Raw genomic sequence first — 15,395 nt, forward strand, 5'->3', positions numbered from 1 at the left:
CATTCACATCTTAATTAAATTCAACCTTCAACAGTCAATATCCCTTAATCTTGGTGTTAATCTTGGTGAACGTACAAGAGCTCATCTACTCTGCTGATTAAATTATGATAAATTAGTCTTCAGTGATGGTGGAAATTAAACCGAGGCAGAGGAACCAGGGGAATGACTGGTAGAGATTTTTTGTCTAATTGGATAGCAGGAAATATTTGTAAATACACTGGTCTAATTTAGGAAGATAGCAGCTTGTGGTTCAAATCTGGCCCCTGTGGCTTGAATATTCAACTTTCAAAGAAAAGCATGAAAACACTAAAATAATTGTAAAATCACACTGTATGTAAAATATTTGATTAAACCCAATATAACAGATACAATGTGCATCCTAAATGCTAAAAGCTTACAAGTAAGAAGGTATTTTCTAATACAATAATATAAATCATTAAACTTCATAACATTGTTATTCCTCATTCACCTTTTTAGTTCCCACTATTCCTTGTGAATGAAACCCCTCCCGTGCAGCAGGGGGCGCTGGTTGTGAGATTACCCTGTCCATGTCTGCCCCTCATGAAGACAGCTAGCCTGCTAGCTAACAACAACACAAGATCCCGGTCGACCACCGTTATAATTAAACCCAACACAAAGGTGAGTGTGGCGCTGAATACACAACCCGGTAGCGACGCGGCGACAGAACACGTGAATCACGCGGCACGTGTGTTACCGCGTTGCTCACTGACGCGCGGTGTCTGTGGTTCTTTCCGCGACCTTTTTTTTTGTTTGGCTCAGATTAGCTGCTACAGGAACTGGGCTAACTGGACAGCTAGCTCGGGGGGAGTTAGCCACCGAGCTAACGTGGGTTCGTTTGGTTTATTTGACTGAAGAACCAGGTTCTGGTGTCCACGTGTGTCTCTGCCCGGAAAGCACAGGTTCTGTTTACCTGCAGCTGAAGCGAGGAGCCAAGTTAAAAGTGTAAAAACACTACTTTATCTGTGTTGCTAGCAGGTGTACTACCGGCTACTGTCACCGCCTTCATCCCCTGTCTGACTCTATGTCCCCAACAACAACAACCTCCTTCAAGTGAACACGTAAACTAACAGAAGGGTTCACACGTCCAGTCTTTGGGTTAAAAGCTTGATGCACATGTTGTGTTTCCTCAGTGGATACAGGAATGAGAGGACACACGTCCTGGGCCTTCATCACATGTTTTATTAAAGTTAAACTTTATGGGCTAATTCGATGCTGCTGTTTGGTTGATTATATGACATGATTTATGTAATTTATCCTTGTTTTTATTGCTGATTAATCCATGCAGGAGGTGACAGTATAATATAACATATTCCAGCATTATGTCTTTTGTCCATTGTGAAGATTGTAATATTCATCTGTGCAACCAAGAACTTAAAGAAGTGGCTTCACCACAGTTTGTGTTTTGGTGGAAACCATTAGACAATCAGTGTTTTTTGTAAAGTCTGTGACTTCGTTGTCTGTTGTCGGAGTCAGGATGGTGTGAACGAATTAATGAATGAATGGATAATATATAAAAATTGATATGACATATAATAAGTGCATGGTCGAGAGTTAATCTAAACATGAGGTATAGAGATGTAGACAGGAGGTTTCTGGTGATGTAAATTTATGGCTGGAAAAGCAAACCGGTTCTTAAAATGTTCGCAAAACCAGTTTCGAACCAGCACTATGACTTGGTTCGGGTTAATGGAAGAGGGGTGTTTGTCTAAGGGAACATTTACGTGCTTTCATCCAATAATTCTTACTAACTTAGATTTAAAATGGCCTTTAATTAAAGTTTTTCCTGAGTTCATTTGTTTTCATACTCTCAGTAATCATTACTCAATTCAGGGGGGGGGAAATCCGGCCAGTTTTACATCAGTGTCATGTTATAGCATTTTGTGTATTTTAACACACATTTTTTCCCCATCCCTAATTAGTAAATGATTGCTAGTTCTATATATCTGTATCAGAGTATTATAAATCAAACTTAAGTAAATTAATGTCAACTAATGATTTACAGGCCTTCAAAACAGTGATCTGTGCCATTAACTACCAGTACAAATGTGTTGCTCTGTTTTTCAACCCTCACAATGGCATGAACAGTATCAAGGGGCACTCTGGTGATCACGTGCAAAACGTTCCTTTGTTTATATCTTAAAATACTGTCGTTGATTGACGGAAACTTACCATCTTGGCAAATGGGGATTTTAGGTCATTGTTGTTTCAGAGGTTCGTGTCCTTGGGAGATGGATTGAGTCCACGTGCATTCCTGCTGAGCAACATAATCATTTCAGTGGCAAAGACTAATCCACCTTTTGATTGGAACATCGCTCAAGTGAAGTAAATCCTTGAAGAAAGTTAGTTTGCCAAAAGCCTGTCAGTGTTGCACGTCAGAAACTTGATGTGAACTAGTGCAGTGCATGACTGCACATTCTAAACACGCTGTTGTTTGCTTGACGTGTGCTCATGACTGTTCCTGTTTCCCCTCCTGAAACTGTAACATTGAGTCGAGGCGAGTAAAAACCCGAACTGAAGAAACAAATGTTGTTCTGATCAACAACGTCACTCAAATTTCAACACAAATTCCACACTGCACTTAATAAACACAATTAACAAGTGTGAAGCCGATAAGATGAACTATTCTCGAGATATGACAACGGCCGACAGACAGAGGTTTCTGGAATTAGTAGAGCGATAGTTCAATAAGGAGTTCAGGCAAACCAGATTACTCTCTAAAATTGTAAACTATGAACTTTCCAGGGGAAATCACATTCTAATTTTGTGAGAGTACAGGTCCTCTGCTGTGGTGTGAAGCTAAATCCCCTTTTGAAGTTTTAATATCACTTTGAGTCTGGCAGGTCAACATGTCAAGTGTTAGTGTTGTAATGGTATGACGCAGGTGACTGGAGACATTAGATATGCATTGAGTTCCCTCCTCCCTTTAACCTCCCATGCCTCGTGAAGTGAAGGGGGGGGCAGCACGGTGAAGCCTGGGTGCTAATGCTTTTCTTGCCCCTTCAAATCCCCTTCAGTGTAATTGTGAGTCTGCACAAAGTCGAGGTTGCGAGCGAGGCAAGCTGATCGCTGCAGCAAAATCAATAGTTCATACCTTTCTGAGATTGAGTTTTTAGGAAAGGAAGAGCACCGTGACCAGGGGCAGAATATGAAATCACTCCCATAGAGGCCCAGCAAGCGCTGTGCAATCGATCCCCGGGCCCTGTACCAATTACAGTTTTAAGGTTTGTATGTGGCTTACTGCAGTCCTCCAAGACCAAAGCTTACGAAATAGACATTGTGTTCACCGACACTTCGACAAGGGGTTGCAATTTTTTCATCCCCCTTGGAAATTGCCGTCTGAAATGGCTCCACACCTCCTGTCTTTAATTTGGAGCAGAGATTGATTCGATCTGTGGAGTGAAATGTCAGGAGAGAAAAGGCATTGTGGTCGTACCTGCCACCTTATGTATTATGTTCTCACCGGTAAACATTTGGGAATTTCAGAGATATGGAGGAATGTGTTAATGTTTTAGTTTTCTTGCAGTGTCATCTTGCTTTCCGAATTAGTGCTGATTTCCAAGGCATGTCAATGAAGTCTGCACCTACAATGTGACGTCTCAGTGGATTAGAAGAGATTTGCATCATGTGGTTGTAGTTGTGCTTTTAGTAACTGGGTTAGTGAAGCCACGATCTACTCTGTCTGGTTTCCCAGGGTCAATGTAGAAAAGAAAAAACATCAGATTGAAGGATTCATAGAATAGAGTCCTTGTTTGTTGAATATCTTCGCCATCACTGTGATTTGCACAAACCTTGCCAGGTATAACTTTTTTTTATAATTATTGGACCCACAGATAGTCAATGTATTGTGTATTGGTGATAAGTGTATAGATCGTCTGGTTAACGTTCAGCTGACAACTGTAAAGATGTATTCGCCTTTAGCCTTTGACCTCTTCTAGAGGCAGCTTGTGTTTGTGGAGACTGATGGGTTCTTGAATTTTACAAAGTGACGTTGGTGTAGCCGTCGTGTTTGAGGAAGCTGCTCATTCACTGTGAATGTGCCTACGTGAAAAACCTGCAGAAAATGACCACGATTTGCTTTGGAGGTGCAGTTTTTTGAGTGATCACAGTGACAGGGGAAAATGTTCAGCTGGCAGTTCCTCAATTCTGCCCTGACACAAAGTGAAGAGAGAGATCAGTTAACTGTGACGCTGACATCAACACGCTGTGATCGCATGTGTGTTGGTAGCGTGGGAACGCTGCACTTTGCCTCTGCTAATAAAACTAAACTACAGATTGTTTCTGCATGTTTATACACTGAATGACTATTTGTAAATAAAAACTGAGGTGTATTTACTGAATACTGCTACAAAGTTATTGTGATATTTTATGGTTAAAATAGACTGTTACTGTGCTATTTCACTGTAAATTAACTCGCTGTCTTTATTGCAGTGTGCGTCTTCTTCACCCCAATACTCAGGCTTTTTATTCTCATACCTCTGTTGGATTTGTCCTTTCTCTCCATCTAACCTCTTTTTGTTGCAATTTATCTCCTCGCGTCGGTCCTGCAGACGTTTGGTCAATCTTTCATCCGCCACCTGTTTTTCCATTTGGCTTCTCTATCACTTTACTTTTCATTTTCTTCCCCTGTGCCACCTTCCTCTATCTTCATCGTCTCACTCCATCTTACCGGTGGCTAGTGTTGAGGAATGGGACAGATTGGTTGGTTCTTCATTCATTGAATTTTGTAAAGCCAGTCTTGGAACCGGGAAGAACCAGTCATTTGTCGTGGGTTGTTTTCTGTTGTTTAGACTCGGTGGCCTTTTTTATACCGGCATGAGCATTGCATTATTATCCCCCTTCAGTGTCCTGTGTGGTAGAAAAATGCTGTGGGAGCAAAAAGCTGGCAGGAGTTTGTCACACAAGCAAATATTCACAGGAAAGATATGAAAGCCTTGTAAAAGCCTCAAGAATAGATAACTGACCCTTTGAGAGATGGACACAAAACTCAGCATCAAATAGTCTTAGCTGAACAGTTTTTAGGGAACCTTGGATTTAACAAGTCCTGTGAGACGACTTGTTTATTTACAGTTCATTTTTGAGACTTAATTGCAATTGTAGAGGTTATTGATCTTAAAAGAGACGCAAGCCATCGATCTCCTGCTGTCCCCCGATGGGTCAGGGACCAGTCTTCTCTCCTCATCACCACAGACCCAAGCACATGAATTAAAAGACACTGGATTAATGGAAGGTGCTGAGTTTGTGTCACATCACAATAAGTTGTGCTTTGTTTAAGGCATGGTTTTCTGGGATTGCTTGCCTCTGTTCAAGGTTCAAAGGTTCAATGATGAAAAGGTGCAAAGGCTTAGATGTCATATGCAGAAATAAACAAGTTAAGTGTGTTTGAAGAATGAGGTTTCACGTTTAACTAGACTTTCTGGAGATGGGATTATTTCCTCGTCTCATCAGTTAATCACACCCGCATTGTTTGTTTCCTAGGGGGCAAACTGCTTCCATCTGGCCTGTGCGGATGCAGATGGACGTCAGGACAACACGTTGACGAGTGGAAGTGACGGATTCATCCCCCTCACCCTCTTGCCCCCACACCTTCTGTCACGCTGGCAATGTCAAGAGTCCCGAGTCCCCCTCCCCCTGCGGAAATGTCCAGCGGGCCAGTGGCCGAGAGCTGGTGCTACACACAGGTAAAAGTGACCCCACAGAGCACGCTCTTGTCACCACTTGTGTTTTGCTGACTTCATACGTGTGTTTTGTGTGTTTCCCCACCAGATCAAAGTGGTGAAGTTCTCTTACATGTGGACCATAAACAACTTCAGCTTCTGTCGTGAGGAGATGGGTGAGGTCATCAAGAGCTCCACCTTCTCTTCAGGGGCCAATGACAAGCTGAAATGGTGAGTGGGAAAGATGCTGCCGGGTTTCATCTTATTCAAATGTCCAGTATTTTAGACTAAGAAACATCTACAAAGTCCAACGTGTTTTTTATGACTGTCTTTTCGTCCTTTTTCTTTTATGTCCATCGCCAATTTTAAAGTATCAAGTTTCAAATCAGAACCTTGTGACTTCTCAGATCTTTTTGATCAAATGATTAATTCATTACTAACTCTATCCCCTTTACTAGAGATCTTAATTTCTGAAACTTTCACCACGATCAGGTGTTTGCGAGTGAATCCCAAGGGCCTAGATGAGGAGAGTAAAGACTACCTGTCTCTCTACCTGCTGCTGGTCAGCTGTCCGAAGGCCGAGGTGCGCGCCAAGTTCAAGTTCTCCATCCTCAACGCCAAGGGAGAGGAGACCAAAGCCATGGGTGAGTCAGCTGCATACAACAAACTCTCTAGCTGTGACAGAGGCCATTATAGAGTCACATGGACTTGTACTTTTTAAACATTACTCTGTCTTATGTCTTTAACTTCTGTGTCCCGGCTGTCTGCAGAAAGCCAGAGAGCATATCGCTTCGTCCAGGGGAAGGACTGGGGCTTTAAAAAGTTCATCCGGAGAGACTTCCTCCTCGATGAGGCCAACGGTCTTCTACCTGACGACAAGCTCACGCTCTTCTGTGAGGTAGCTCCTCCCTCTGGTTCAACCTTTTATTTTTAAAGCATGCAGAGTGTTCTGTCTTGCATCTCATTGAATCTCTCTCTCTCCCCCAGGTGAGTGTAGTGCAAGACTCAGTCAACATATCCGGTCAGAACACCATGAACATGGTGAAGGTGCCTGACTGCCGGCTAGCAGACGAGCTGGGGGGGCTGTGGGAGAACTCGCGTTTCACAGACTGTTCCCTTTGTGTGGCCGGTCAGGAGTTTCAGGCCCACAAAGCCATCCTGGCAGGTACAAGCATGAGTCACTTCTATTGTCTTTGCTCTCACTCTGCCCTCTGACCGACGTTTATTCCCACAATTATTCACACATTAATGTTTTATCCTTTTGTCCTAATCTTTCTCCACAACCCTGCTTTCAGCCCGCTCCCCTGTATTCAGCGCCATGTTTGAGCACGAGATGGAGGAGAGCAAAAAGGTGAGCCCAATGTCCTGGAGCTTTTTTACTCTTGGAAATAAATTTGTTTTGTTCCAGCTCAGACTTCCACTGCTGCGTTGAAGGGTTAAAGTGAGTAAAGGATTGTGTGCTGTCAACTGGCCGCAGCACAAAGCTGTTTGGTGAAACTGAATGATAGCGCCCACCTGGAATGAAATTGTCCTGCTGTACACGAGGGCCAGGATTCATCCTTCACTGACAAAGCTGCAGAAGCAGAGAATTGCTTTTTTTCCTATTTGTGCACGTGACTGCAAGAAATGAAATTGCAGGAGAAGCCGCTGTGATGTTTTTGAAATCAAGGCCGTCTGAAGGAATCAAACAGTTCAAAATGTGGAGCAGCAATGGATAGAATACAGGGCAAATATGTATTTCAAATTATGTTTTGAATGTCCAGCAGATAGAACCACATTGTCTGGTATGATTTAAATCAATTACTCATTGAATTATCATGAAAAACTATATAAACTAATAATAATAATGCAATAATAATTCAGATAATTTCTTAAGTGATACAAGATGGATATATAAGTCTTTCTCTGCTGTAAGACTACTTTTTCCTGTTAGAACCTTCTCCATCACAGCAGTTGAAGCTTGTGTCACGGTGAATTGTTCTGGTCTAACTCTGCTTTGTTCTTTGTCGTCAGAACCGCGTGGAGATCAACGACGTGGAGCCCGAGGTGTTTAAAGAGATGATGTGCTTCATCTACACAGACAAGGCTCCCAACCTAGACAAGATGGCTGACGACTTGCTGGCAGCAGCTGACAAGGTGATTCATTTCTACATTCATGTATTTGTCGTGGAAGACTTCATTTGATGGTAACTGGACTCGGTTGTAGATCGTTGAAGAGGTCTCATCATTCATTTATGTCAAATAGACAATCTGCTTCCTCCTACACCGGCAAGAGCCTGGCCAGTGGATGTGGATGGTCGTGTGATGTACTGTGATATGATTTTCAATTCTGTCAGTTTGGATCCTGTCGCAGTAAACCATCAGGATTACAAGAAACAGTTGGATGATTTCACGCTGATCTCACTCCTCGGACTGTGGAACCAAATGGGAGAATTACTTCTAGGCTCAGTTTCCCTCAGAGGTCGAGCATTGAAATGTTTACTCTTTAGTCCTGCATCTTAAAAACGAAGTACATATTTGAGGATTCGCTGTCATTTTGAACTCAAAGATCATTTCTATGAATAATTGAATAGCAATGAGGAAGGGAGGTGTGTTAACCTTCTCTCCTCTCTTTGCTAGTATGCTCTGGAGAGACTGAAGGTCATGTGCGAGGACGCTCTGTGCACCAGTCTGTCTGTGGAAAACGCTGCTGAGATCCTCATCCTGGCCGACCTGCACAGCGCCGACCAGCTCAAAACACAGGCCGTCGACTTCATCAACTAGTGAGTTCACACGCAGGAAGGAGCTTTTCACCACTTCTAATTGAGTTTCAAGCAGCGTTTCACAAACTCATCCAGCGTCCGCTGCACATTTTGTCTCTGTCGATTTGTTATATCTCTCTCCTCTTTATCTCCACATCATTACCGACTGCGGCAGACCCCGGTCTCTTCTTTTCCACTTATGTCTCTGTGTCACAGTTAATCAAATTTCACATGTCCCTTCCTCAAGTAGTCTGTTGGATATTATTAAATCCTGTAGAGGCTTTCTGAGGGATCAGGGCAACCTGACTCCTCACTCAGTCGGCCGTCCCCTCCTCTGTTGACTCGAACGTGTGATCAAACGTAACTCAGGACATGTGTCGGCCCTAATGTTCATCTCACACAAATCTCCTCAGATTGCTTTTCTCCCCTCGCCACATGGTTCAGGATTTAAATTCACAGAACTGAAACAACCAGTAGATTAGTGGATTGACAGAGAAAATAATTAAATATTAAATTTTTTTATGAATAGTTTTTTTGCCAATGAAAAATTGAAATCTACATCTTTAACTTCTAGACTTCTGACACCTGCAGTTCTGCAATTTCTCTGAGATGCTGCTAATCCAAGGAGAAAAGAGTCTGAGTAATGAAATAATTAACGTAAAAGTGAAACAAGAGATATTACAATTACAACATGATGTTGATCTGATTAGTGAGGTTTGTCATCTACCACAGACTCTCACATTCGACTGTCAGGCTCTGGAAACTCGCTAAATGATTTTCTTCAGACTTTTGTCTTCTCTCACATCAGCTGTGACAGCGATGAATCTTGGCTGCTTGACTCATGACTTCAGTTCAGTCCGGTTGTGCAATAAAGATGACGGCAAACGCTTTCATCATTTCCTGTGCAGCAGGAAAGCACATTACATGAGTCTCTTGTGTAGCTAAACAACTGTGAGAGACTTAACCGGACTAGTACCTCAAAAAAATATGATCTTGCGTTTGTTTAATCAAGAAAAGAATCGATGGTGAACTTATCCTTAATATGCTGCGGTGTATTTATTTACACAAATTGATTTCCCCTGACTGTTGTCTCTCTGTCTCTCTTCCCCATCCTCCAGCCACGCCGCCGAGGTGATGGAGACCGCCGGTTGGAAGTCCATGGTCGCGTCTCATCCTCACCTGGTGGCCGAGGCATACCGCTCCCTGGCGTCCGCTCAGTGCCCTTTCCTCGGACCCCCCCGCAAGCGCCTCAAACAATCCTAACAGCCTCACAGCAAGGCGTCAACATACTCATACGCACCAACACACATACACAGAGACCCCCCCTCTCAAACACACAGGGACAAACCTTCCCATCGCTGTTACCTACTACACTACCTACAGCCTTCCCCAAATCTCCCCCTTCTGCCCCATCCAAACCTGCTGTATTTAGTCTCTTCTAAAGATGGAGGGAAGAAGAAGAAGAGGGAGGAGGAGGAGGAGGAAGAGAGGGACAGGTGGGCTTGTGAAGTTGATGTTTGTCGTTTACAAAAGAACCACAACAACCTTCCCTTTTCTCCTCGGCTCTGGCATAGTGAGATCTGATGTTGTGCTCTTTTCCACGTGTGAAAATGAAATCCTTTGACGTCCTGCTAGTTCCTACTTTCGAATCCGATCAGAAGGACGAACTGGACAGGAGAACCCAGCGAAGAGACGAGTGTCTGGACATTTCAAAGGCTCAAAGGAAAAGTGCAGATAAATTAAGTCTAAACTGTCGACTTTAATCATCAGGCTTCTTTTCCCGCAGCTCTTAGAGTTTGGAGTTTAGCAAGTGGAGAACCCCTGACTTTAAGGACATATGGGTCCATGAGGGACTGAAGAAGAAGACGTGGGCCTGTTGGTTACAAACTAGAAGCCCCCCCCACCCCCGAGAAAGACAACCAAGGGCTAGTCACAAAGAAGCAGAAAATGGGACAAAAATCAAAATCATTTTCCTAAATGACGTTGGGAAAACATTGCACTAAAGTCACAGGTTACACCTTGTCAACCCTTACCAGCAGTAATGTAGAAATACTGTCGGCAAGCACACATTGAAGCAAGCTTCATGGACTCAAGACGCAGCTGGACCACCAAGAACAAGTTCCCTTTAAGAAGATTTATCAGCAAGTGACAAAAACAACACAGACACTCCCATACAGAACTCTCCAAGCTTCATCTGCGTCCGTTTTCATTTAAAAAAACAAACAGAAATAAAAGCCAGTGATGAGAGGATACAGGAAAAACAGCAACGCACAACTGGATGTCATTCTTGGGGGAACAGTATTTTGTGTGTGGATCTGTCTTTGTAGCCCTTGAGAGAAAATGCAATCCAAGATGTCGTCAGACAAACAAGTGGTGGAGAAATTAAATGTCCAGAAATAGTCAAAAAACAACATTAGGATTCAGTCGGGCATGTTAATGTTCTTTAATGACAAATTCCTTATTTGTTCTTTTTCCCCTCAGAAGTGTCATTTCTATTTTTTTCATAGGAATTTGTACAGACACTAGTGTTTTTGAAGCTGTGTAAAACAAAAAGCATTTTGGAACATGAAATTGAGAGAGAGAGAGAGAGAGAAGTGGACGAGTGTTTTCTTTGCAGGCATGAAGACTGAGGGGGAAGTGAAATTGAATTGAACACGTTTTAATGTTCAGAAAAGACAGAATGTGAAACAATGGAGAACCACATGAAATACATTTGAAGTTATCATTTGAAACCTGGTGGGAAATGGTAAATCAAAAGAAGGAACCATGGTTGTTTCTTTCCTGTAGATATCGCTGGTCATGAGAAGTGACACTTAGTTGTTGCCATTTTTTGTTCCCAAAAAAAATAAACCACAACTATTTTGTATTGACTGCAATGCAAACATTTGTCTTGGTATTTTTGTGTAAACTAATGTGATGAATTTTTTTACCTTTAGTTGTCATTAAAAAAAAACCTGCGGAAGTTTCACTTGGAATTTATCATGAAACCAAAATATCCAGGATACAAACGCTGTCATCCTGTGCATTTGGGGCTAGTCGCCACGGAGCCGCCCATACATGCACTCGACCAATCGCGGGTCAGTCTCAGCTGTCAATCATGATGACTCGCCCTGTTTGTGCAGCTTCAAATTACTAATTAACCAGTTACAAGTAAAGAAACATCAGTGTGAGATGAACTACCCCTAAAATGACAGAAACCATTTTGAGAATGTTTTTTAAAATTTCAGTCCACTACCATGGAGGAGGTTGGGTCTATGACCAATATGACAGACAGCCACAAGGGGACAGTCAAGAGGTATTGGCTTCACTTTTGGAGAGCACTCATGTCGTCCATCTTTATTTACAGTCTGCGCTCGCAACACAAAGTTGTCATCAAGTTAAAACCATGCAGCTACCATCTAAAATCTACAGTTGTGTTTCATTCTAAACACTTAACTTGTGTATGTGTGTCAACCTTCAGGTTTACGATGGTCCTCCTGAGTTAACTGAAGCTCAGATCTTTGGCTGAGTGGTAGTTTAGTTGTCGCCGTTGAAGCAAAAGCCACAACTGACATCTGCAAATCTGTATGTGCCCCCAAACTTATTCCAGGACCCCTTCTGATCTCTGGTCCCCCTGAAACATTCAGCTCATCCGCAGCATCTTACCTATGACACAGTTTCCCAAAGGGGAAGGTGACATTTTCTAATTTCTTGTTCTGTTCACTCACAAGGCAAAAACCCAAAGATATATAATTTTCAAACAGATAAGGGACAGTTTTTTCATGAGCAGCTGGACACAAGTAACCTTTTCATGAAAAATAACTAAAATGATCAAATGTTATAAGTTTTTAATCAATAAACTAATAATATGCACCTATAGAGTGAAAATAATTCTAAATTACAGCACTAGTTATATGCATGTCTTTAAGAAAAAAGGGCTAATACAACTCTTATAGTCTACAACGAGAAATATATTCTGCTCAAGCATGTAAATCACAGATCCACCACAGTGTGGGTACAGCTGGAAACTGGATCTACTGAGGCATCAACCTCCTGTGGGCAGGAGGGCACCTGGTTTGTGGTCACTGTAGTCGGGACAGACTTTCTGGACCAGCCTGTAGTCCGTGCTGTAGAAAGACACGTAGATGCAGACGACCTGAAAGGGTTTGGAGCACATCCAGGTGACGTGGCTCTGGGTCTGCTCCTGGTCGCACGTCTTCGATGGGTCGTAGTTACACAGCATCACCTTCTTGTTGCGTTCAGTCTTCTCGTAGTCCACCCTGCAGCTGAACGTCTTGGAGTCTTTGGGATTGACCACACTTTGGCGCTCCAAGTCGAACTCCACCTCTTTCATGGGAGGCACGAGGCTGATGGAGACGTTGCCCACACCTGTGGAGTTGTGGCGGAAGTACACTCCGAGGGAGCCGTTCCCGTGATCCACGATCTTCCCCATTATCAGCAAGTTCAGTTTGACCGTCTTGATGTTTGAGTAAAAGTCCCCCCAACTAAACTTCCTGGAGAATTTAGAAGTTCCATGAACCTTCGTTATCGGCTGAAACTTGATTTTTAAGGAGGAGTTGGAGTGGGACTGGGAGTTTCCGCCAAGTATTTCCCAAAGTCCCTGTTTTGAAAGAGGGATGAAGGGGCCAATGGGAAGTTTGGTGTTTTGAATCAGTCTCCGAGTTTGAGGCTCCTGGTCCTTCTGTGAAGAATCCTTCTGTGAAGAATCCTCCTGGTGTCCGGTGAGCTCAGCTGATGCCCTGTGGTCCGAGGTGAAGACGCCATGATGACGTTGCCCAAGGACTAACTACAGACGTAAGGGAGGAATTAGACATCATGTACAACTGGAAGTCAATTTTAAACGAGAAAACAAAGAAGAAAGACTAAACGTGGCATTCCAAACATGTTTACGTTCATCAATAATGTTCTTAAAAATGAAAAATCTGCAAGTCTGTGATAATCTTTGTGATTTCCCTGTACAAATGCATCACAATTTTAATAGCTTACAATGAATTTTTGCATGTAAAACTGGAAAATAACAATTTAGAGCCCTATAATGAAAAACTGCAAAAGCTAGCTGGAAACAATTGCATAAAGAAATCTATGTAAGTGTCAGTGCTCTGTATCTAGGGAATACACTTTACTTTCCTTACATCTAATTTGTGTTAAGTGTCTCAGGCTTTCTTTACTCACCAAACAAAAGATTCCTCTCTGAAGGATCCACGTGAAGCAGCGGCCGGTGAGATGCTTCATGTTGCATCAAATCTTACTAGAAGATCCATCCACTCTCACGTGAAGCTGGTTAAAGAATACGAGTTGAGTTGTGGAAATTCCGCGTTGAACAGATACATCCACATGAAACACCAGCAGGAGCCTGTATGTGTGTGTATGTGTGTGTGTGTGAGAGAGAGAGAGCTGCAGCCTCAGCATCACACACTGAGAGGCTTTCTCAGATCTGGAGATTTTCAACACTTTTACTTTCTCTCTGCTTCACCCCTTTCTCACTCTCTCTCTCACTCACACACACACACGCACACACACACAATTCTTTAAGAATATGCAATGTTAACACTATCACACTGTAGCCCCCCCCCCCCCCCCCACACACACACACACACACGCACACACTGACAATCATCTTATTAATTAACAAGCATTAATTTCTGGTTGATTCAAAAATATTAATTTTTCCCTGTCATGTTGTGTACAAGGCATATGTAATACTGCCATCTTGTGGCCAGATACAATAAGTGCTGCCACAGTTGATGAGACTTCACCAACATAGACTCCAGTTCATGAGGCTCAGGAAAGGAAAGTGTCTTCTGTTAGAGACAAAATACAGGATCCAGAATAATCCTGTAACGTCTTCACAGAGGAAGGTGTGGAGCTAATCATGATGGATGCACGACAGGGACCTTCAGCAAAGGAATGACGGATGGCACTAGATTCAGAACGGGCCCGGCCCTGAATACAATAGAGAGTTAAGATAACTAGCTATAAAAGGATTGGCTGCAATTTTGATATATGAGTGTTCAATCTGTGACGCCAACGGTCATGTTTTTTTTGGCACTGACATGAAGCCACCGCCAAATTTACAGTGAGGCGGTGTTGCTTTATCAATCCGGCTGTAATTCTGTATTGTGTTGTTAATTGTTAAATTATTTAATAACCCATTTATACATTTTATTAGCATCACTTTGTGAACTCCAGTTTCAGTTTGTGTAACTTATAATAGGCCCAATAGTTCCAGGTGACAGGTGCATTGAAAGGAAAGGCAGATTCTTGAGTGATAAAGTGATTACGTGATAAAATCCATCTGATTGTTGGAGTGATGCTTACAGATCTGGTAGTTTCCCAGTCTGAGCTCTATGAGAATAATGTATCTCAGCGCCCGAGAAGCACAACAGACATTAGAGTCAGCTTTTGTTCTGCAGTTCTGCCTCTTCCACTGTAATGGATCAATGTCTTAGTACTGTTTTGACTATTTTCTGTGCAGTCAGGTGATGCAATCTCAAAGTTGACAGAAACTCCTGTTGACCTTTATCTGTGCAACTTTCTCTCGGCTTTCTGGTTTGTTCCCTTTTTATCACATTGTTAAAAAACTTGGAAAAACCTTTTTAAATTATCGTTGTTGCACTCTGAGCCGTGTTGCTGACTGGGTAACCCTCTGCAGGGCTGATAATTAAACCTCTTAGACGACTCCGGTCTAAGAAACTCAATCTTTCAAATCTCATGATAAATTTCCACGACAATCTTGGAGTCACGAACAGGATCCCTTGAAAGATCGTCTGGATGCTAGAAGTCTTCGGTGGTTGGCCACCTGGGAGAGAAAGATTTTAAGAGACGAGTGGACGGAAGTGACTGGGGTTCCAGACCCTCTTCACAGGGATCCAAAGACCTCTCTTCCTTATCTTACATCTGGTGGGATGTTGAAATTCAGATTTTTCATGATTGCTTAGAGGCTTTCTCAAATAGAAAATCAACAGATGGGAAATAAAAA

The 15,395-nt window shown here is 42.7% G+C and overlaps 2 protein-coding genes across 2 annotated transcripts; one reads left to right on the plus strand and one right to left on the minus strand.

Annotated features, from left to right (window-relative positions):
- Positions 1-513: 513 nt before the first annotated feature.
- LOC133931532 (speckle-type POZ protein) lies at positions 514-11,298 on the plus strand. Its single transcript, XM_062378435.1, has 10 exons — positions 514-639; positions 5,497-5,699; positions 5,785-5,906; positions 6,168-6,319; positions 6,446-6,573; positions 6,663-6,840; positions 6,971-7,026; positions 7,689-7,811; positions 8,295-8,437; positions 9,535-11,298. The coding sequence occupies exons 2-10, from the start codon at positions 5,622-5,624 to the stop codon at positions 9,677-9,679; spliced, it is 1,125 nt and encodes a 374-aa protein (XP_062234419.1). The 5' UTR covers positions 514-639; positions 5,497-5,621; the 3' UTR covers positions 9,680-11,298.
- Positions 11,299-12,274: 976 nt separating this feature from the next.
- Positions 12,275-13,648, minus strand: LOC133931533 (neurexophilin-1-like). The gene is made up of 2 exons (XM_062378436.1): positions 13,589-13,648; positions 12,275-13,202 (listed from the first exon to the last, which is right to left on the minus strand). The coding sequence occupies exons 1-2, from the start codon at positions 13,646-13,648 to the stop codon at positions 12,441-12,443; spliced, it is 822 nt and encodes a 273-aa protein (XP_062234420.1). The 3' UTR covers positions 12,275-12,440.
- Between the last annotated feature and the right edge of the window lie 1,747 nt (positions 13,649-15,395).

This window comes from Platichthys flesus, chromosome 20, assembly GCF_949316205.1.
Source record: "Platichthys flesus chromosome 20, fPlaFle2.1, whole genome shotgun sequence".
Classification (NCBI taxonomy): Eukaryota; Metazoa; Chordata; class Actinopteri; order Pleuronectiformes; family Pleuronectidae; genus Platichthys; species Platichthys flesus.